The sequence below is a fragment of the Scyliorhinus canicula genome, chromosome 7 (genome assembly GCF_902713615.1).
Source record: "Scyliorhinus canicula chromosome 7, sScyCan1.1, whole genome shotgun sequence".
NCBI classification, from domain to species: domain Eukaryota; kingdom Metazoa; phylum Chordata; class Chondrichthyes; order Carcharhiniformes; family Scyliorhinidae; genus Scyliorhinus; species Scyliorhinus canicula.
In genome coordinates this window covers 782,360-805,288 of record NC_052152.1, presented here as the reverse complement: position 1 = coordinate 805,288, position 22,929 = coordinate 782,360, and the positions used below count along the sequence as shown (strand labels likewise).

The 22,929-nt window shown below is 51.4% G+C and overlaps 1 protein-coding gene across 2 annotated transcripts in view; it reads right to left on the bottom strand.

The window, feature by feature from the left end:
• Positions 1-22,929, bottom strand: part of u2af1 (U2 small nuclear RNA auxiliary factor 1) — a 92,617-nt gene that overhangs the window by 28,580 nt on the left and 41,108 nt on the right. Inside the window, exons 5-8 of one of the 2 annotated variants that reach the window (XM_038801296.1) lie at positions 19,786-19,884; positions 18,214-18,347; positions 4,623-4,715; positions 3,167-3,250 (exon numbers count right to left, since the gene is read on the bottom strand). In XM_038801296.1, coding sequence (XP_038657224.1) covers positions 3,167-3,250; positions 4,623-4,715; positions 18,214-18,347; positions 19,786-19,884 — 410 coding nt within the window. The remainder of the gene's footprint in view (positions 1-3,166; positions 3,251-4,622; positions 4,716-18,213; positions 18,348-19,785; positions 19,885-22,929) is intronic. The other variant, XM_038801297.1, reaches the window with a different exon arrangement.

Genomic DNA, 22,929 nt, shown 5'->3' with positions numbered 1-22,929 from the left:
TGAGAGGACTGCTGAGTGCAGAGTCTGGGAAGAATTACAGGACAACCGATTTCAACCGCTCCTCATAGCTAATGCCCTCCATACCAGGCAACATCCTGGTAAATCTCCTCGGCACCCTCTCTAAAGCCTCCACATCCTTCTGCTAATGTGGCGACCAGAATTGAACTCTATACTCCAAGTGTGAACAGTCCCGCTCGGTGCAGAGACTGGGATCTATTACAGGACCATCCCGCTCAGTGTAGGGGCTGATTACAGGACCGTCCCGCTCAGTGTCGGGGATGATTACAGGACCGTCCCGCTCAGTGTCGGGGATGATTACAGGACCGTCCCCGCTCAGTGTTGGGGCTGATTACAGGACCGTCCCGCTCAGGGTCGGGGCTGATTACAGGACAGTCCCGCTCAGTGTAGGGGCTGATTACAGGACCGTCCCCGCTCAGTGTAGGGGCTGATTACAGGACCGTCCCCGCTCAGTGTAGGGGCTGATTACAGGACCGTCCCCGCTCAGTGTAGGGGCTGGGGCTGATTACAGGACCGTCCCGCTCAGTGTAGGGGCTGATTACAGGACCGTCCCGCTCAGTGTAGGGGCTGATTACAGGACAGTCCCGCTCAGTGTCAGGGCTGATTACAGGACAGTCCCCGCTCAGTGTCGGGGCTGATTACAGGACCGTCCCGCTCAGTGTAGGGGCTGATTACAGGACCGTCCCCGCTCAGTGTAGGGACTGATTACAGGACCGTCCTGCTCAGTGTAGGGGCTGGGGCTGATTATGGGACCGTCCCGCTCAGTGTAGGGGCTGATTACAGGACCGTCCCCGCTCAGTGTAGGGGCTGATTACAGGACAGTCCCGCTCAGTGTAGGGGCTGATTACAGGACCGTCCCGCTCAGTGTAGGGGCTGGGGCTGATTACAGGACAGTCCCCGCTCAGTGTAGGGGCTGATTACAGGACAGTCCCCGCTCAGTGTAGGGGCTGATTACAGGACCGTCCCGCTCAGTGTAGGGGCTGATTACAGGACCGTCCCCGCTCAGTGTAGGGGCTGATTACAGGACCGTCCCGCTCAGTGTCGGGGCTGATTACAGGACCGTCCCGCTCAGTGTAGGGGCTGATTACAGGACAGTCCCGCTCAGTGTCGGGGCTGATTACAGGACCGTCCCGCTCAGTGTAGGGCCTGATTACAGGACAGTCCCGCTCAGTGTAGGAACTGATTACAGGACAGTCCCGCTCAGTGTCGGGGCTGATTACAGGACCGTCCCGCTCAGTGTCGGGGCTGATTACAGGACAGTCCCGCTCAGTGTCGGGGCTGATTACAGGACCGTCCCGCTCAGTGTAGGGGCTGATTATAGGACCGTCCCGCTCAGTGTAGGGGCTGATTACAGGACCGTCCCGCTCAGTGTAGGGGCTGATTACAGGACCGTCCCGCTCAGTGTCGGGGCTGATTACAGGACAGTCCCCGCTCAGTGTTGGGACTGGGGCTGATTACAGGACCGTCCCGCTCAGTGTAGGGGCTGATTACAGGACCGTCCCGCTCAGTGTCGGGGCTGTTACAGGACAGTCCCCGCTCAGTGTCGGGGCTGATTACAGGACAGTCCCGCTCAGTGTAGGGGCTGGGGCTGATTACAGGACCGTCCCGCTCAGTGTAGGGGCTGATTACAGGACCGTCCCGCTCAGTGTAGGGGCTGGGGCTGATTACAGGACCGTCCCGCTCAGTGTAGGGGCTGGGGCTGATTACGGGACCGTCCCGCTCAGTGTCGGGGCTGATTACAGGACCGTCCCGCTCAGTGTCGGGGCTGATTACAGGACCGTCCCGCTCAGTGTAGGGGCTGATTACAGGACCGTCCCGCTCAGTGTAGGGGCTGATTACAGGACAGTCCCGCTCAGTGTAGGGGCTGATTACAGGATCGTCCCCGCTCAGTGTAGGGGCTGATTACAGGACAGTCCCGCTCATTGTAGGGGCTGATTACAGGACAGTCCCGCTCATTGTAGGGGCTGATTACAGGACAGTCCCGCTCAGTGCAGGGGCTGGGGCTGATTACGGGACCGTCCCGCTCAGTGTCGGGGCTGATTACAGGACCGTCCCGCTCAGTGTAGGGGCTGATTACAGGACCGTCCCGCTCAGTGTAGGGGCTGATTACAGGATCGTCCCCGCTCAGTGTAGGGGCTGGGACTGATTACAGGACAGTCCCCGCTCAGTGTAGGGGCTGATTACAGGACAGTCCCGCTCATTGTAGGGGCTGATTACAGGACAGTCCCGCTCAGTGCAGGGGCTGGGGCTGATTACAGGACAGTCCCGCTCAGTGTCGGGGCTGATTACAGGACAGTCCCGCTCAGTGTCGGGGCTGATTACAGGACAGTCCCGCTCAGTGTAGGGGCTGATTACAGGACCGTCCCCGCTCAGTGTAGGGGCTGATTACAGGACCGTCCCGCTCAGTGTCGGGGCTGATTACAGGACCGTCCCGCTCAGTGTCGGGGCTGATTACAGGACCGTCCCGCTCAGTGTAGGGGCTGATTACAGGACAGTCCCGCTCAGTGTAGGGGCTGGGGCTGATTACAGGACAGTCCCGCTCACTGTAGGGGCTGTTTACAGGACCGTCCCGCTCAGGGTAGGGGCTGATGACAGGACCGTCCCGCTCAGTGTAGGGGCTGATTACAGGACAGTCCCGCTCAGTGTCAGGGCTGATTACAGGACCGTCCCGCTCAGTGTCGGGGCTGATTACAGGACCGTCCCGCTCAGTGTCGGGGCTGTTTACAGGACAGTCCCGCTCAGTGTCGGGGCTGATTACAGGACCGTCCCGCTCAGTGTAGGGGCTGATTACAGGACAGTCCCGCTCAGTGTCGGGGCTGATTACAGGACCGTCCTGCTCACAGTTGGGACAATGAAAGGACAAAAAAAAAAATCAAAAATAAAGATATTAAAACACAAACTGGAATAAGAAAGGCAATCTGGTTGCCAAGTCTATCCACCCAGTGCATTACTGATTGATGAATGAAGCACTCCCTTTCCTCATCGGTAAACCCCCCATTCCACTCACCGCCCACTGGCCGCTTTCAGGGCACTGATTTCCCATCCACCCCAAAGCCTCTCTCCAACCACGTGCTTCTCACGAACTAGAATGGAATTAGTCTGATACATGTCACTGACGCTCAGACTTGAGAATTAGGATTGTACTCACCTGATGGCAGCCATTAAGTGTTTTGGGGTGATGGTTAGCAGCCGTTTGTCACCAGACGAGGTCACACGGCTACCCTGCTGCTGGCTGAAATACATGGGAAACGGTGAGGCATTTTTGGTAAAAAAAAAACAGCAGTAATTATACTGGGAATGGAAGTAGGCTTGGTGCGTGCAAAAAAAAAGACTTGGGGCTACAGGCTCACAGAGCTTTAAGGGCACCTCGCCAAGTGGATAAGGCTGTGGAAAAAGCTAATAAAATTTTAGGTCTTATCACAAGAGGTATAGAATAAGAGATAATACTGAGCCTGTAAAGCACCTTAATACAAAATAATAACACTCCAGTTTAAAATACTACATGCAGTACTGGGCTCCACCCTATCAGATAGGTTATAGAGACTTGAGAGAGGGTACAGCACAGACTTGCTGGGATGCTGCCTGGTATGAGCAGAAACATACAAAAGATACTCAAAATCTGGGTTTTTCTCATTCAAATCCAGATTTTTCAGGCAATTTGTTCGAAGTGTCTACAATTTATGGAAATATGGTACAGCGCAGGTAAAAGCAGACTGTTTCCACGGACTGAGGGGTATGGAATGAGGAGCCAAGTTTAAATGCAAGAACAATTTCTTTAGATTTGTGCCAGAGAATTCTTTTTCCAGGATTAGTCACTGGGCAGGTGAATGAAGGCCAATGGGCATAAGATTTGTAAATGTTCTTCAGACTTCTTATTCAAGCGGGAAGTAACCATAGATGTCAGTGGGTTGTGCAGTTTGACCCATTTCCAATTATTTCTATATATTTATTAAATTTTAAACATGGTAAGACCCTTAGTTAAATTAAAGACCAGGAATTCCAGACATTTAAAGACTTGCATTTCTATAGCACCAATGATAACCTTGCTGTTGTAAAGTACTAAACAGCCAATTAGTTTTTTTTTTAGATTTACTCAACATTGTAATGTCAGAAATATTGGCAGCACTGAAGAGCTACGAAGCAATAAAGTACAAGTGACATTTCTGCACAGGATAAAGTGAGGGGGACAGGAACAGTTTGATATCCCAATCTTTGCACAGCTGCACTCTTACAAGCTGGTGTGGGAGGAGACAAGGTGGAGAAATTGGGGTGTAAACAGTTCAATAATATGATTTGAAAGCAGTGCACAGGATTTCTAGCCGACCAGTTTTCAGCCAACAGGAGACACTATCCTGAGATAATTGGATGAAAAAAAGCTGCAAATCCAAACTGCATAACCTGACCGACTGGGCAAGAGGATTTTGCGTTTAACTGTTCACCAAATTAGCTGAAACCTGCACAACCTGACTGAATAAAACATGGGGTTTGTGATGGAGAAGAAACCACTGCCAAGACCAGCAGCTTTCAAATCCCTCAGCTCCCAGAGCTGAAAATGATTTAAAAAACCCAGATTTTACATCCAGCCACGGAAAGTCAGAACTGACCTCTTACGACGCCGTCCATACAGCTCCCGACGTAACTCTCGGGAAATCGGCTTCAGATGCATGAAGTTGCAAAATCCTCCTCTTGTGCACTCGCTGCAGAACAGAGCAAAGAATAAACAGCTTGACAAAATGGAAAGGGCACCACCTGCTGAAGGCTTAAATCCTTCCCCAAGTCCTTCCCTTCCCATCATTCCTGCTCTCATTTGCCTACATTAGGTTTGAAAGTTCTCCTGACTTTGCTGCTAACAATTTCTAAAACCCAATCAAACCATTTCACTTCCTCTTTTTGCTTTAAATTTAGAGTGCCCAATTAATTTTTTCCAATTAAGGGATTTTGGTTTGCCAATCCACCCACCTACCCTCCACGTCTTTGGGTTGTGGGGGTGAGACCCATGTGACACGGGGAGACTATGCAAACTCCACATGGACAGTGACCTGGGACCGGGATCGAACCTGGGACCTCAGCGCCATGAGGCAGCAGTGCTAACCACCGAGTCACAATGCCGCCCTCGGGGGGTGTGCCCCGGGTGCTCTGGTTTCCTCCCACAAATCCCGAAAGACTTGCTTGCTGGGTGATTGGACATTCGGAATTCTCCCTCTGTGTACCCGAACAGGCACCGGAATGTGGCGACTAGGGGCTTTTCACAGTAACTTCATTGCAGTGTTAATGTAAGCCGACTTGTGACACAAATAAGGATTATTTAGAATTTTTAAAAACAATTATGGGATGAGTGTGTCTGGCAAGGTCAGCGTTTATTGCTTGAGCAGGTGGTGGTGAGCAGCCTTGTTGAACCGTTGCAGTCCCTGCGGTGTAGGTACACCTACTGTGCTGTTAGGGAGGGAATTGCAGGATTTTGACCCAGCGACAATGAAGGAACGGAGATATATTTCCAAGAAAGAAACGCATCACATTTCACTTCATCACAAAGTCAGTAATGGGGATGTTCACGAATGATTTTGTAGTGCTCAGTACCATCCGCAACTTGTCAGATACTGAAGTCTGCCTGCTTGCTGAAAAGCTCTGGACAACATTAGCTTTACAGGCGGCAAGAAACATTCACAACATGTAAATGCCAGGCAATGTCCATCTCCAACAAGAGAGAGTCTACCCATGACATTCAGTGGCACGATCATCACTGGATTCTCCGCTGCCAATGTCATGGGGATTACCATTGACTAGAAACTCAGCTTGACGATCCACATAAACGCAGCGATGACAGGTTAGAGATTGGGAGTTCTAACTCACCTTTGATTCCCCAACGATTGTCCACCAAAGCACAAGTCAGAAGTGTGATGGAATATTCTCTAGTAGCCTAGATGAGTGCAGCTTCAACAACACTCAAGCTCAACACCAGCCAGGGTGTCATCCAACCTGCTCGATCAACAGCCAAGCCACTAGTTTCAACTTCCTATTGCTAGAACATAGAATAGAATTTACAGTGCCGAAGGAGGCCATTCAGCCCATCGAGCGGCACCGGCCCTTGGAAAGAGCACCCTACTTAAGCCCACACCTCCATCCCATCCCCATAACGTAATAACCCCACCTAACCTTTTTGAACAAGGGCAATTTAGCTTGGCCAATCCACCTACCCTGCACAACTTTGGACTGCGGGAGCAAACCGGAGCACCCGGAGGAAACCCATGCAGACACGGGGAGAACGTGCAAACTCCGCACTGACAGTGATCCAAACTGGGAATGGAACCAGAGACCCTGGAGCTGTAAAGCAACTGTGCTACCGTGCCACCCATAATCCTCCACCACCAATCAGTGTGCATCATCTACAACGTGCACTGCAGCAACTCACCAAGACTCTGACAACACTTTCCAACAATACAGCACAATTTACAAAATAAAATGTCCCAATGTTATTGTGTCACACAGGGAGAAATTAGGTGGATAGACAAAAGCTCGATTAAAGTGGTGTTTTTTTTCTCATAAAGCAAGGCTGAGGGGTTTGGCATAGCTACCAATGGTATTGCAATTAAAATTGGGCAGGCTACAGAGGACAAACATCTCAACAAAATGCAGGGTTTGAGGATTTTACAAATAATTAATGGAGAAGCCAGGGCAGGAAAATTTGAAAACAAGATTGTGAAGTTTAAAATTGAGGTATGCTTAACCAGGAGCCAACATAGGCCAGTGAGCACAGGGCACAGGGGTATGGACGATAGGTGAAGAGGACTCGGTGCACCGTAGGACTTGGCACAATTTTGGATGATCTCAAGATTATGGAGAATAGAATGTCTGCACACATTGCAACCCACACCTTGCCCTTGACCCCCCCTCCCTCTCCTCGTGAGAGTGAGCCCAGCAACAGCAAACATGGGAGAGAAATGGTCTGTGAATGGAGGAGCAGTTCCATGCAGAATCTCCCATTCGAATTGGGAGAATCATAAAGCGACTTAGTGGGCCACATCTGACTGGACAAGCCTGATCTGCAAGATACCCGGCAGCAACTCATCAAGGCTCTTTCGACAGCAGAGGAGGCAGTGGCATTCTCACTGGATTAGTTATCCTCAGACACAGGGTAACCGGGTTCAAATCCCACCACGGCAGATGGTGAAATTCAAATTAAAAGCCTAATGATGACCATGAAACTATCGTCATCAAAACCCTTCTAGTTCACTAATGCCCTTACGAGAAGGAAATCTGCCGTCCTTACCTGGTCTGACCTACAGATCCACAGTAATGTGGTTGACTCTCAAATGCCCTTTGATATGGAGAGCAGTTAGGGATGGGCAATAAATGCTGGCCCAGTCAGCATCCCATCAATGAACATATATAAAGAAAGTACTTTTTCAGTTGGATGCAATCGTGGGACACATAGCTCAACGCTGATCCAACAGGTTCTTCTAACTTCAACTTCCCTTGAAGACAGCTTGCACAAGAGTATGGACAATGTGGGCACCAGCTCCACTGGAGAAATGGACGACGATCTGAAGGGTGATTGTGGCCATGAACATCAGACCATGAAGCCATTAAATCAGCCTGTTGAGTAACATGGAAGGCAATATTGGGTGGCATTGACCTTTGACCAGAGCAAATGCTAGGAATCCTGTAGCGAGTAACTCACCTCCTGATTCCCCAAACCTGTCCGCCATCTACAAGGCACAAGCCAGGAGTGTGATGGAATACTCTTCACCTGCCTGGATGAGTGCAGCTCCAACAACACTCAAGAAGCTCAACACCATTGCTACCCATAAACATTCAACCCCTCCAACACCAATAGTGGCAGCCGTGTACCATCTACAAGAAGCACTGCAGCAACTCACTAATGTTCTTCAGACAGTACCTGCCAAACCCATGACCACTACCATCTTGAAAGCCAGGGGCAGCAGATACCTGATAACCCCCTCCAAGTCACTCACCATCCTCACTTGGAAATATATCGCCATTCCTTCACTCTCACTGGGTCACAATCCTGGAACTCCCTCCCCAACAGCATTGTGGGTGTACCTAGGGACCTCAGCGGTCCCAGAAGGCAGCCACCATCACATTCTAAAGGGCAATTAGGGATGGGCAAGAAATGTTGGCCTGGCCAACAATCCCTATACCCCATCAGTGAATTTAAGGTTCACATTCCAATTGATTCCATTTCACATTCAGATGGATTCAGATTCTAGTATCATAGATCATAGAATTTACAGTGCAGAAGGAGGCCATTCGGCCCATCGAGTCTGCACTGGCCGTTAGAAAGAGCACTCGACTCAAGCCCACGTATCTACCCTATCCCCGTAACCCAGTAACCCCCACTTAACCTTTTTGGACACGAAGGGAAATTTATCATGGCCAATCCACCTAAGCCGCACACCTTTGGACTGTGGGAGGAAACCAGAGCACCCGGAGGAAACCCACGCACACACGGGGAGAACGTGCAGACTCCAAACAGAGAGTGACCCAGCTGGGAATCGAACCTGGGGCCCTGGAGCACTGAAGCAACTGTGCTAACCACTATGCTACCATGCTGCCCTACATTCCTCAAGACATTCAAAAATCCTTCAAAATATTTCTCATCCTATCAAATTGGCTGAGAGTGGGGTACACAGCAGAAGCAAAATCTCAATGTAGACAAAATTAAGATATGTAGAAGTCGCTACAATTAACACAGCATTAGAGCCAGGGAAACTTAAAACAGTGTAAGAAGGGGTATTGGGAGAGAAAGGGCAAAGGATGGCTGAGGATGACCAAGGATAAAGATGTATATTGAAGAGTTCCTTAGGGATCCAAATATTCATGACTCAACTGGATCTCCCTCCTTACAACTTAGGAGGGACGGCATGCAAACACCACCACCTCCAAGTTTCCCTTCTAATAATACACCAGGGAACACCCACATCCCATCAATGAATAAAAAACAACTCTATAATTTGTTTTCATTGCTATTACAGCTGTGGAAAACTAAGATAAATAAATCTCAGGGGAAGATAAAACACCCGAGGATTCTTCACCACCAAGAGATGCAATAGCAGGAACTCAGGCACAGATATTCCAGAACTTGAGAAAGTCAGATGTTTCTCAGTTTCACAAGGAAATTAGAACACAGAGTGGTTGATATCCATTGTGGGTAAAGTTTCAGAAAGTCTTTGTTGAAGATAAGATCATAAATTACCTGGAGATAGAAATCAAATCCTAACAAACAGGCAAAATAATAGTAATAATAATAATAATCATCGCTTGTCACAAGTAGGCTTCAATGAAGTTACTGTGGTTATGGGCATAGTGACAAGATGGCGCCAGAGCGTGGCGACTCTGTGAGCTCGCTCACATAGATCTTCTTCTCACATCTCTTATAACCATACTAACCGTTTCAAATTTAATTCTAACACTATCTCTAGCCTCTCTCTTTTATGTTTCCTTGCAGGTCCAAAGAACCTCTGACATCAGTGACCGGCCCAGAATACCTGACCCGATCGGCAAGACTCCTCCAGTGACCCCACCCTCGACCTGGAAGTGGATGAGGTCCAACCTGGAAGTCCGGCCCCGTCCTCACGTGGGACCCGACCCTGCCCTCTGAGCGCCTGACCCGGGCTGGGAAGCGATGCCGGCCCCCGGATTGCCCGATCCAACTGCCGGAACGCCCAACCCGGTCCCCGACCACGAGGCCCACCCAGCACCCCACCCGGAGAGGCCTGTTTAGTTAGACAGAATGAAAATAACGTGTATGGTGTTAAGATCTCAACGGGTCCGGATTGCAGCAAAGCTCAACAGCAGTGATGAGAGCAAATCAGGGCCAGAATTCTCCGACTGTTGGGATTCTCTTTTCCCGACGGGTTTCCCAGCGACATGGGGTGGCTTCAATGGGAAATCCCACTGACAAGCAACAGGAAGAGAGAACCCTGCCGCCAGGGAACAGAGAGCCGCAGAGAAACAGCTGGCTGGGGGAAGAATCCCACCCCAGATGTTTCAGATGTATTAACAGGCCAGTAGAGTCAAAATGAGGTCATCATGTTTTTATAAACCTATTGTATTATTTATTGTTAGAATGTGAGCAAAGGAATGACCAGCATTTATTAGAACCAAAGGGGGAGGCCATTTGGCCCTTCCAGCCTGCTCCACCATTTGACAAGACCAGGACTGTGGTTTCAGCTCCACTTTCCTGTCCTTCTCCCATAAACCTCCACTCCCATGTCTATGAAAAAATCTAACACTCTTGAATAAATCCAACGATCTAGCCTTCGTTGCTCTCTGGGGAGAGAATTCCACAGACTAACAACCCTCAGAAACAACGGTGACTTCTAGTTTTAGTCACCCCCACAGCAGGAAACATCCACCCTAACAAGTTCCCTCACGATCTTCACATTTCAATAAGATTATCTCAAAATTTTCTAAACTCTGATGGTATCAGTCAAACCTCTAACTTTACTTCACAAGATAGGCCCCTTTGTCCCAGGAATGAAGCCCCCTTTATCCCAGGAATGAGTGGAACGACTGTTCGCTGAACTGTTTCTAATGCAATTACACCCTTTGCAAACAAGGCAACCCAATCTGTACACAGTATTCCTGATGTGTAACAGTACACTCCTGTGTGCTTCATGTACTAAATGATCTGTTTGAGCTGCGTGCAGAAAAATACTTTTCACTGTACCTCGGTACACGTGACAATAAACAAATCCAATCCAATCCAACGTAGTCTCACCAAGGCTCTGTACAGCTGCAGTAAAAAAAAATCCCTATTTTATATCCATTCTCCTTGCAATAAACACCAACATTCAACTCGGCCACTCCAGTGCACTCCTCTCTGGTCTCTCACATTCTACCCTCCATTAAGTTGAGGCCATTCAAAACTCTGCTGCCCTGGTTTTAACTGCACCAAGTCTGTTCCCATATCCTTGTACACCAGTCACTGAAAGTGGAGGGGTAGTTCAGCAGGCAATTAGGAAGGCAAATGGCTTGTTTGCTTTCATTGCAAGAGGATTTGAGTTCAGAAGTAGAGATGTCTGTCTGCAGTTATACATGGGGCCTTGTTGAGACCACACCTGGAGTAGTTTGCACAGTTTTGGTCTCCCTTCCCAACAAACGATAAATTTGCCATAGAGGGAGTGCAGCAGAGGTTCACTGGGTTGATACTGGGGTTGTCAGGACTGTCCTAAGAGGAGAGATTGGTTCGATTAGGCCTTTCACTAGAGTTTTAAAATATGAGAGGAGATCTGATTGTGTCATGAGAACGTCACTAAGAAATGTTTGGCTGCTCATGTTACTGCAGTGATGTCAGAGTGTGGGTGGAGCCGAGCTCTGGCTCTGCTTTTTAGTTTCACTTTGAGAAAAGCTCAGAGGTGTGTGTTTTTTTAAACTTTTGTTTTAGGCTGTTTGCTGCAGGGTGTGTTTTAGTTTTGTTTTCAGTGTTGGAGCTGAAGCCAGACAGACCAGGTGTACTGTTGATCTCTCTGCCATGAAAAGACTATCTCTTGATCATTTGGTGAATTCATAATTATAAATATTCTCAGTAGTGAATGTAAACCTGATGTGCTTCTGTTAAAAGGTGTTTCTTTTGCCTTCTGGATGTTGTTTGGGAAGTTATTAAGGATTATTTAGTGTTGTATTATTTGGGGGGTGCATTTGAATGGATGGTTGCTAAGATGTTCAGTGTATGTTTTAAAAAGGTTAACTTGAGTTCATAGAATAAACATTGTTTTGCTTTAAAAAATACTTTTCCATTTCTGCTGTACCACACCTGTAGAGTGGGCCGTGTGCTCCCCATACCACATTCTATTAAAAGCTGTGGGTCAGGTGAACTCCATGATACACTTTGGGGTTCTCTAAACCCTGGCCCATAACAATTGAAACATTAAAATTTTAAACAGGGATGGACAGACAAGATGCAGGGAGGATAATTTCCCTGGTTGGGGAAATAGTCAAGAGGGTGATGAACCATTGGATATCTCTACCACAGAAGGCTGTGGAGGCCAAGTCACTGGATTTATTCAAGAAAGAGATTGATAATGTTTAGATTTTAATGGCGTCAAGGGGTATGGGGAGAAAGCGGTAATACTGTACTAAGATGGAGGATCAGCCAGGTTCATGCTGAAAGGTAGAGCAGGCTGGAAGGGTTGAACGGCCAACCCCTGCTCCTCATTTCTATCACCTGCAATCACTAACCTACCTGTTGGCCTGACACCGGGAAGTTCCGAAGAACAAAGGGACCTTGGCGTGTTTGTCCATAGATCTCTGAAGGCAGAAGGGCAGGTTAACAAGGAGGTGAAAAATGCATATGGGACACTCGCCTTTATCAATCGAGGCACAGAGCAGGGAGGTCATGTTGGAGCTGCAAGAACTTTGGTGAGGCCACAGCTGGAGTACTGGGTGCAATTCTGGTCACCACATTATAGGAAGGATATAATTGCACTGGAGGGGGTGCACAGGAGATTCACCAGGATGTTGCCTGGGATGGAACATTTAAATTATGACGAGAAGTTGGATAGGTTTGGGTTGTTTGCTCTGGAGCAGAGAAGACTGAGGGATGACCTGATCGAGGTGGACAAGATTGTGAGGGGCATGGACAGGGTGGATAGGGAGCAGCTGTTCCCCTTAGGTGACGGGTCAGTTATGAGGGGACACAAATTCAAGTTGAGGGGCAGGAGGGGGGCGACGGTCAGGAACACACTGCCTGGGAGGGGGGCGACGGTCAGGAACACACTGCCTGGGAGGGTGGTGACAGTCAGGAACACACTGCCTGGGAGGGTGGCGACAGTCAGGAACACACTGCCTGGGAGGGTGGCGACAGTCAGGAACACACTGCCTGGGAGGGTGGCGACAGTCAGGAACACACTGCCTGGGAGGGTGGCGACAGTCAGGAACACACTGCCTGGGAGGGTGGCGACAGTCAGGAACACACTGCCTGGGAGGGTGGCGACAGTCAGGAACACACTGCCTGGGAGGGTGGCGACAGTCAGGAACACACTGCCTGGGAGGGTGGCGACAGTCAGGAACACACTGCCTGGGAGGGTGGCGACAGTCAGGAACACACTGCCTGGGAGGGTGGCGACAGTCAGGAACACACTGCCTGGGAGGGTGGCGACAGTCAGGAACACACTGCCTGGGAGGGTGGCGACAGTCAGGAACACACTGCCTGGGAGGGTGGTGACAGTCAGGAACACACTGCCTGGGAGGGTGGCGACAGTCAGGAACACACTGCCTGGGAGGGTGGCGACAGTCAGGAACACACTGCCTGGGAGGGTGGCGACAGTCAGGAACACACTGCCTGGGAGGGTGGCGACAGTCAGGAACACACTGCCTGGGAGGGTGGTGACAGTCAGGAACACACTGCCTGGGAGGGTGGTGACAGTCAGGAACACACTGCCTGGGAGGGTGGTGACAGTCAGGAACACACTGCCTGGGAGGGTGGTGACAGTCAGGAACACACTGCCTGGGAGGGTGGTGACAGTCAGGAACACACTGCCTGGGAGGGTGGTGACAGTCAGGAACACACTGCCTGGGAGGGTGGTGACAGTCAGGAACACACTGCCTGGGAGGGTGGTGACAGTCAGGAACACACTGCCTGGGAGGGTGGTGACAGTCAGGAACACACTGCCTGGGAGGGTGGTGACAGTCAGGAACACACTGCCTGGGAGGGTGGTGACAGTCAGGAACACACTGCCTGGGAGGGTGGTGACAGTCAGGAACACACTGCCTGGGAGGGTGGTGACAGTCAGGAACACACTGCCTGGGAGGGTGGTGACAGTCAGGAACACACTGCCTGGGAGGGTGGTGACAGTCAGGAACACACTGCCTGGGAGGGTGGTGACAGTCAGGAACACACTGCCTGGGAGGGTGGTGACAGTCAGGAACACACTGCCTGGGAGGGTGGTGACAGTCAGGAACACACTGCCTGGGAGGGTGGTGACAGTCAGGAACACACTGCCTGGGAGGGTGGTGACAGTCAGGAACACACTGCCTGGGAGGGTGGTGACAGTCAGGAACACACTGCCTGGGAGGGTGGTGACAGTCAGGAACACACTGCCTGGGAGGGTGGTGACAGTCAGGAACACACTGCCTGGGAGGGTGGTGACAGTCAGGAACACACTGCCTGGGAGGGTGGTGACAGTCAGGAACACACTGCCTGGGAGGGTGGTGACAGTCAGGAACACACTGCCTGGGAGGGTGGTGACAGTCAGGAACACACTGCCTGGGAGGGTGGTGACAGTCAGGAACACACTGCCTGGGAGGGTGGTGACAGTCAGGAACACACTGCCTGGGAGGGTGGTGACAGTCAGGAACACACTGCCTGGGAGGGTGGTGACGGTCAGGAACACACTGCCTGGGAGGGTGGCGACGGTCAGGAACACACTGCCTGGGAGGGTGGCGACGGTCAGGAACACACTGCCTGGGAGGGTGGCGACGGTCAGGAACACACTGTCTGGGAGGGTGGCGACGGTCAGGAACACACTGCCTGGGAGGGGGGTGAGGGTCAGGAACACACTGCCTGGGAGGGGGGTGAGGGTCAGGAACACACTGCCTGGGAGGGCGGTGACGGTCAGGAACACACTGCCTGGGAGGGTGGTAGAGGCTGGAACACTGCCTGGGAGGGTGGTAGAGGCTGGAACACACTGCCTGGGAGGGTGGTAGAGGCTGGAACACACTGCCTGGGAGGGTGGTAGAGGCTGGAACACACTGCCTGGGAGGGTGGTAGAGGCTGGAACACACTGCCTGGGAGGGTGGTAGAGGCTGGAACACACTGCCTGGGAGGGTGGTAGAGGCTGGAACACACTGCCTGGGAGGGTGGTAGAGGCTGGAACACACTGCCTGGGAGGGTGGTAGAGGCTGGAACACACTGCCTGGGAGGGTGGTAGAGGCTGGAACGCGCTGCCTGGGAGGGTGGTAGAGGCGGGTTGCCTCACATCCTTTAAAAAGAACCTGGATGAGTTCTTGGCAGGTCATAACATTCAGGGCTAGGTGCTGGCAAATGGGTTTAGATAGGCAGGTCAGGCGTTTCTCATGCATCGATGCAGACTCGATGGGCCGAAGGGGTTCTTCTGTACTGCATCATTCTGTGATCTGTGTTTCGAATTTCACATTTCTGGCTAACCCCGAAAATCTTTCATCCCCTTGCCCAAGAATCTACCTCCACCGTAAAAATATTCAGTGACTTCGCCACCACCGCCTTCTGAGGCAGAAAGTTCCAAAGTCTCACAACCCTCAGAAAAGATTCTCCTCATCTCTGTCACAAGTAGGCTTCAATGAAGTTACTGTGAAAAGCCCCAGTCGCCACATTCCGGAGCCTGTTCCCGTACCAGCCTCCCCGAATGTGGCGACGAGGGGCTTTTCACAGTAACTTAATTGAGCCTACTTGTGACAATAAACGATTTTCATTTAATTTCATAAGGGACGCTCCTAATATTTAAACAGTGCCCTCGAGGTCTGGACTCACACACAAGAGGAAACATCCTTTCCACGTCCACCTTGTCCAGACCGTTCAGGATCTTATTGATTTCAATCAGGTCATCCCTCACTACGATACGAGGTGTGAGTTGGCTCTGATCGACTGGGAAAATTTACTTAAAAGGGATGACCTGGATAGGCAATGGCCTACATTTGATGAGCACATGGGTGAACTGCAACAATTGTTTATTTCTGCTTGGCTCCAAAATAACCATGGTTTCCAAGGGAAATTAGACACAGTATTAGATTGAAGGAAAAAGCAGACAAATTGGCCAGAAAGAGGCTCAGACAACATTCAAACAGACTGAAGTGGCAGAATCAGAGCCATGAAAAGCAGGATTTATTCTTTCCATTTTACAGAGAACACTACCACCCAGTGTAGAGACTGTGAAACTTCCTCACAAAAATAAATTAGTCCAGCAGGGGGCCGGAAACAAAGTCTGTTCAGGGATGTGGAGCAGATACAGGATTCCATTCCAGGCTACTTTTGGGAATCATTTACTATGCAAGTTCTTGCAGGCGGTTTTCAGAAAAACTCACCAAGAAAGAACTCTCGTTCCCACTGCACCTTTCACAGTCTCAGTGACAGTCTTCACAGCAAATTCCCATTGAAGTGCAGTCACTTTTGTCAGTGTTCGAATGTCACAGACACATCCATCGCTACTCTAGAAACCAGCAGGTTCTCTTCTGGCTCAATTTCCTCCTTTTACACACCTGAATGCGGCAATTCTCCCAGGAATACAGGGACCGAAAACAACTCTCCCTGGGGGTAGTTACTATTAACAACCAGTCTTTTTATAAATTATTATTTCACAGGTGGTATGTCACTGGGAAGGTCAGTACAGTAAATCCTCCCCCTCAGCACAGCCTGTTGAACATTGCTTTGCATTATCAGTACGCAAGGCTGTTAGCATTGGGGAGATTACTTTTAACGTTGACCCATGTGCCCCTCCAGGCACCATTTTGGAGCTGCTGCTCAGACTCTCCAACCGCCGGCCCCTCCCACTGCCGCCTCTCCAACCGCCGGCCCCTCCCACCGCCGGCCCCTCCCACTGCCCCCTCTCCAACCGCCGGCCCCTCTCCAACCGCCGGCCCCTCCCACTGCCCCCTCTCCAACCGCCGGCCCCTCCCACTGCCCCCTCTCCAACCGCCGGCCCCTCCCACTGCCCCCTCTCCAACCGCCGGCCCCTCCCACTGCCCCCTCTCCAACCGCCGGCCCCTCCCACTGCCCCCTCTCCAACCGCCGGCCCCTCCCACTGCCCCCTCTCCAACCGCCGGCCCCTCCCACTGCCGCCTCTCCAACCGCCGGCCCCTCCCACTGCCCCCTCTCCAACCGCCGGCCCCTCCCACTGCCCCCTCTCCAACCGCCGGCCCCTCCCACTGCCCCCTCTCCAACCCGCCGGCCCCTCCCACTGCCCCCTCTCCCACCGCCGGCCCCTCCCACTGCCCCCTCTCCAACCGCCGGCCCCTCCCACTGCCGCCTCTCCAACCGCCGGCCCCTCCCACTGCCCCCCTCTCCAACCGCCGGCCCCTCCCACTGCCCCCTCTCCAACCGCCGGCCCCTCCCACTGCCGCCTCTCCAACCGCCGGCCCCTCCCACTGCCCCCTCTCCAACCGCCGGCCCCTCCCACTGCCCCCTCTCCACCGCCGGCCCCTCCCACTGCCCCCTCTCCAACCGCCGGCCCCTCCCACTGCCCCCTCTCCAACCGCCGGCCCCTCTCCCCCTCCGGCCCCCCGCCGGCCCCTCTCCCCCTCCCCCTCCGGCCCCTCGCCCCCTCTCCCCCCCGCCGCCCCTCGCCCCCTCTCCCCCCGCCGGCCCCTCGCCCCCTCTCCCCCAGCCGGCCCCTCGCCCCCTCTCCCCCAGCCGGCCCCTCGCCCCCTCTCCCCCCGCCGGCCCCTCGCCCCCTCTCCCCCCGCCGGCCCCTCGCCCCTCTCCCCCCGCCGTCCCCTCGCCCCCTCTCCCCCCGCCGGCCCCTCGCCCCTCTCCCCCCGCCGGCCCTCGCCCCCTCTCCCCCTCTCCCCCCGCCGGCCCCTCGCCCCCTCTCCCCCCGCCGGCCCCTCGCCCCCTCTCCCCCCGCCGGCCCCTCGCCCCCTCTCCCCCCGCCGGCCCCTCGCCCCCTCTCCCCCCGCCGGCCCCTCGCCCCCTCTCCCCCCGCTGGCCCCCCTCCCCCTCTCCCCCCGCCGGCCCCCCTCCCCCTGCAGGCCCCTCCCACTCCCCACCCGCAGGCCCCTTCCACGGCCCTCCACACAGTCAGTCACGTGGGGTTGGAATCAAACCCTGGTGTCTGGCTATGAGGCAGCAGTGTAACCACTGTGCCGCCCAGATGGAAAACTCAGTAAGATTTGGATTATGCGCGTACATTATCTGAATATGACTGCTCGAGGGAAAACAGGTTTTTCATTCTGGTATCTTCTGATTGATGTAAACTTAACTTGCTGTTTTCACTTTTTTAATAAATGCTTGCTTTAATGGCAGAGTGCAGTGTTCTGTTCGCAAGGATGTATTTATACATGCACAAATGTAGGTATACATGAAATATTTTCTGTTTGAAAAAGACTATGATTATATGACATACTGAAGGTGAAGCCAAGGATGAATTTCCACTTTTGCGTGGACAATAAAGCTCTATTCTATTCCACTGTATTTGGGCCAGGCTTTCACTTCCCCATTGACGTTTGGAAGTATTTTTAAGGGCTAAATGCTCAGTAACTCACCCCATTTCATATTGCCTGCAGCAGGCTTCTCTAAAGTCAGTCACTGGCGAGAGCTCTGCATGGATCGGTTGTCCATTGAACCAGCGATTATTCAGATCATTCACAGCCTTTTCTGCATCTTCTTCATGGCGAAACTGAAGCAGGGGAAAAGTAGAGTCAGAGAACTTGAACAAGGATTGCCGAGTTAAAAAATATACTCAAGTATTCGGAGGGGGGAGGGGCGGCGTGGAAAAGAATGGAGATGGCGTCATGTAGAGGTACGAGCCTGGGTGCCATGGTAACGGCGCCGTTGCCACTCTTCCCCTAAGAGGTTTACCACGAGCCCGGTGGTGGCGGCGACCCTAAGAATCTGGGGACAGTGGAGACGGCATCGGGGGGAAACAGGGGGCTCAATGGAGGCTCCATTGGGTGGCAACCATCGGTTCATCCCAGGGAACACGGATGGGGGATTTAGGGGGTGGCAGAGGGTGGGCATCAGTAAATGGAGGGACCTGTTTATTGGCGGGAGGTTTGCGGGCCTGGGGGAACTGGAAGATAAATTTGGGCTTCCCCAAGGGAACATGTTCAGATACTTGCAGGTAAAGGCGTTTGCTAGGCGACAGGTAGAGGGATTCCCTTTGCTGCCCTCGCAGGGGACGATGGACAGAGTGCTTTCGGGGTTGTGGGTCGGAGAGGGGAAGGTGTCTGACATCTATACGGTAATGCAGGAGGTGGAGGAGTCGTCAGTGGAGGAGCTGAAGGCTAAATGGGAGGAGGAACTCGGGGAGCAGATAGAGGACGGAACTTGGGCGGATGCCTTGGAGAGAGTCAACTCCTCCTCCTCATGTGCGAGGCTTAGTCTCATCCAATTTAAGGTGCTGCACCGGGCCCACATGTCCAGGACTAGGATGAGTAGGTTCTTTGGGGGTGAGGACAGGTGCACCAGATGTTCAGGGAGTCCAGCGAACTACGCCCATATGTTCTGGGCATGCCCAGCACTGGAAGAATTCTGGAAGAGGCCGGTGTCCTGGCCTTTGCGTCCCTAGTAGCCCGACGAAGGATTCTGCTACAGTGGAAGGATGCGAGGCCCCCCAAGTGTGGAGACCTGGATCAGTGACATGGCGGGATTTATAAAATTGGAAAGGGTCAAATTTGCCCTGAGGGGGTCAATACAAGGGTTCTATAAATGATGGCAGCCTTTTCTGGACTTCCTGGCTCAAAGATAGATATCTTGGTCAATAGCAGCAGCAACCCGGGGGGGGGGGTGGTTCTATTATGTAACTTAATATTGTGTTAATTTGCATTGTTGTTAAAATGCTGTGTTGTTCATGGAGGTGGGGCGAATGTTTATGATTGCTAATATTATTGTTATTTTTGGTATTTTATTATGGTTCGTTGTTGTATAAATTCAAAATTTTTCAATAAAAATTATTTCAAAAAAAAATAATAATATATATACTCAAGTCATTGAATATCCCAAAGGAAACATCCCACCAAAATGATAACCCCCACCAGGCAGCCTCATTGGCAAAGCTCCAGTTTCACAACACTCTCAATACCGCCCCTTTGGACAGAAAGTGCCCAAATTCTCACCTTTACATAGACATTTCCAACCAGGTGATCACCCAGATTGTCACAGACATTCATCTCTTCAATTTCACCATATTTTTCCTCCATTTCTGTAAAGACCTCCTTTCAAAAAAAGATAACAGTTGTTAGGCACATTGGCATTGGGGCAGTATGATATCCAATTTCACAAAAAAATACATGTTGTCAAGCTTTTTGGGCTTACACTCATCAGGAAAACAATGCCAAATTTCAAAGGGAACAACAATTTATACTGCACGAGAAAAGGGGTATTGATTGGTTGGCAAGTTGGCTGATAGTTGAAACATTGCCATGGCAAATGCACCAGGAAGCTATTCTATAGAAACCCTACAGTGCAGAAGGCCATTCAGCCCATCAAGTCTGCACCAACCCTCCAAAACAGGACTCCACCTAGTCCCCCCCCCCCCCAATCCCACACATTGATCATGACCAATCCACCTAACCTGCACATTTTTGGACTTTAGGAGGAAAACGGAGCGCCCGGAGGAAACCCACAGACATGGGGAGAACGTGCAAACTCCGAACAGACAGTGACCCATGGTCGGAATAGAAACCAGCCCCCTAGCCCTTCAAGCCCACTCCGCCATTCATTATCATCTTTGATCATCCAACTCAATAGCCTATTCCACCGTTCCCCCATATCCTTTGATTCCCTTCACCCCAAGCGCTGTATCTAACTGCTTCTTGAAACCATGCAATGTTTTGGACTCAACTACTTCCTGTGGTAACGAACTCCACAGGCTCATCACACTCTAGGCAAAGAAATTTCTCCTCATCGCTGTCCTAAATGGTCTACGCCATATCCTCAGACTGAGAGCCCTGGTTCTGGACACGCCACCATCGGAAACATCCTTCCTGCATCTAACCCAGTCCTGTTAGAATTTTATAGGTGTCTATGAGATCCCCCCTCATTCTTCTGAACTTACAACCGAATCAATCTCACTTCATAAGCCAGTCCTGCCATCCCAGGAATCAGTCTGGTAAACCTTCGCTGCACTCCCTCGAGAGCAAGAACATCCTTCCTCAGATAAGGAGACCAAAACTGCACACAGTACTCCAGGTTAAGACCTCACCAAGGCCCTGTAATTGCAGTAAGACAACTCTGCTCATGCAGAACAAAGAAAAGTACAGCACAGGAACAGACCCTTCGGCCCTCCAAGCCTGCGCCGACCATGCTGCCCGTCTAAACTAAAATCTTCTACACTTCCGGGGTCCATATCCCTCTATTCCCATCCTATTCATGTATTTGTCAAGATGCCCCTCAAACGTCACTATTGTCCCTGCTTCCACCACCTCCTCCAGCAGCGAGTTCCAGGCACCCACTACCCTCAGTGTAAAAAAAATTGCCTCGTGCATCTCCTCTAAACCTTGCCCCTCGCACCTTAAATCTATACCCCCTAGTAATTGACCCCTCTACCCTGGGAAAAAGTCTCTGACTATCCATAAGACAAGGAAACAGAATTAGGCCACTTGGCCCATCGAGTCTGCTCCACCATTCAATCATGGCTGATATTTTCTCATCCCCATTCTGCTGCCTTCTCCCATAACCGCTGACAAAAGATGTGAAAGGTCAAACAGCAGAGAAACTATCAGAGGATGAACTGTAGATGTGGGGGGAGGGGAAGGGGGAAGCAAAGAGGAGAAAGGTGCTTAAGATTGGGGGGGAAAATTAAATGTATATTAAGTATGTATATTAGGAAAGAAAGAAATGGTAAAAGACAGTTAAAATGAAATGAAAACAAATGGGTCGAGGTGGGGCTGATCATCTGAAGTTGTTGAATTTGATGTTCAGGCCGGAAGGCTGTAGCGTGCCTAACCGGAAGATGAGATGTTGTTCCTCCAGTTTGCGTTGCTCTTCACTGGAACATTGCAGCAGGCCAAGAACAGACATGTGGGCATGGGAGCAGGGTCTTTTGTTAAAATGGCAAGCAACAGGAAGGTCAGGATCCTGAATGCGCACAGACCGAAGATGCTCAGCAAAGCGATCACCCAGTCTGCGTTTGGTCTCTCCGATATAGAGGAGACCACATTGGGAGCAGCGAATGCAATAGACCTCTGATGACCTCAGTTCATCCTCTGATGTTAGTTTCCCTGCTGTTTGACCGTTCACATCTTTTGTCCTCTCTGGGGACTGCCATTAACACTCTTTCCCCTTGGTTTCTGTGGCCATTAGCACCAAGTTTCCCTGGGTTTCTGTGGCTATGACTCATCTTTCATTCTCACTCCACAGTATAAATATTTCCCACTCTCTGTCTGTTAGCTTTGACAAAGAGTCATCGGACTCAAAACGTTAGCTCTTCTCTCCCTACAGATGCTGCCAGACCTGCTGAGAGTTTCCAGCATTTTCCCTTTCGTTTCAGATTCCAGCATCTGCAGTAATTTGCTTTTATCCAGTGTTCAACTCACTGCCACCTCTCTTCCATGAATGCTACCCTGAAGAAGTACTGCTCTTCTCTCCGACAGGATTTCCGCAAGTCCTTCCCTCACTATCCTACTTCACTGCTTTCCATTTCTCTCAGTGTTGGACAAGGTATTTACCAAGACTCGCTTCCACAGCCATATTTCCCTCCTCAGTGACTGTCTTCGTCTCCGACTTACTCCATGGGGATTTCACCCTGCATGTAACCTCCAGGATTACAGGTACCTCCAGGATATACAACATTCTTCCAACTGCTGCTCTCGCCGCATCCTGAAAGCCACACTCAGTGCCATGCGCTGCCACATGAAGATACTCAACATCTCTTTCCAATAGCACCGTCTTACTCTCTCTGAAAGCTGTCCCTGTCCCCAGTTTCATTTCATCTTTCACATAATTCGACGTCTTAACAAGAATCTTTTCCTGTTTCTTACAGATGGTAAGGAACGCAAGCTTCAACAACTCATCAACACCACAGCCCATCTCAGACCCTCCACCAGTCCCAATCCCTCGTACTCCATTTCTCCCAGTATCAACACTGCTGCACATCCCAGGCCCCCCACCAATCCTAATCCCTCGTACCCTATTTCTCCCAATCCCAGCCCTTGCCGCGTGTTCACCATACCCTCTGACCTTCCCCTCTCTGAGGCCGAGCGGGCTGTTCTCAGCAAAGGACTCAGCTGTGTACCCTTAAGTCCCCACCTCAACGAATT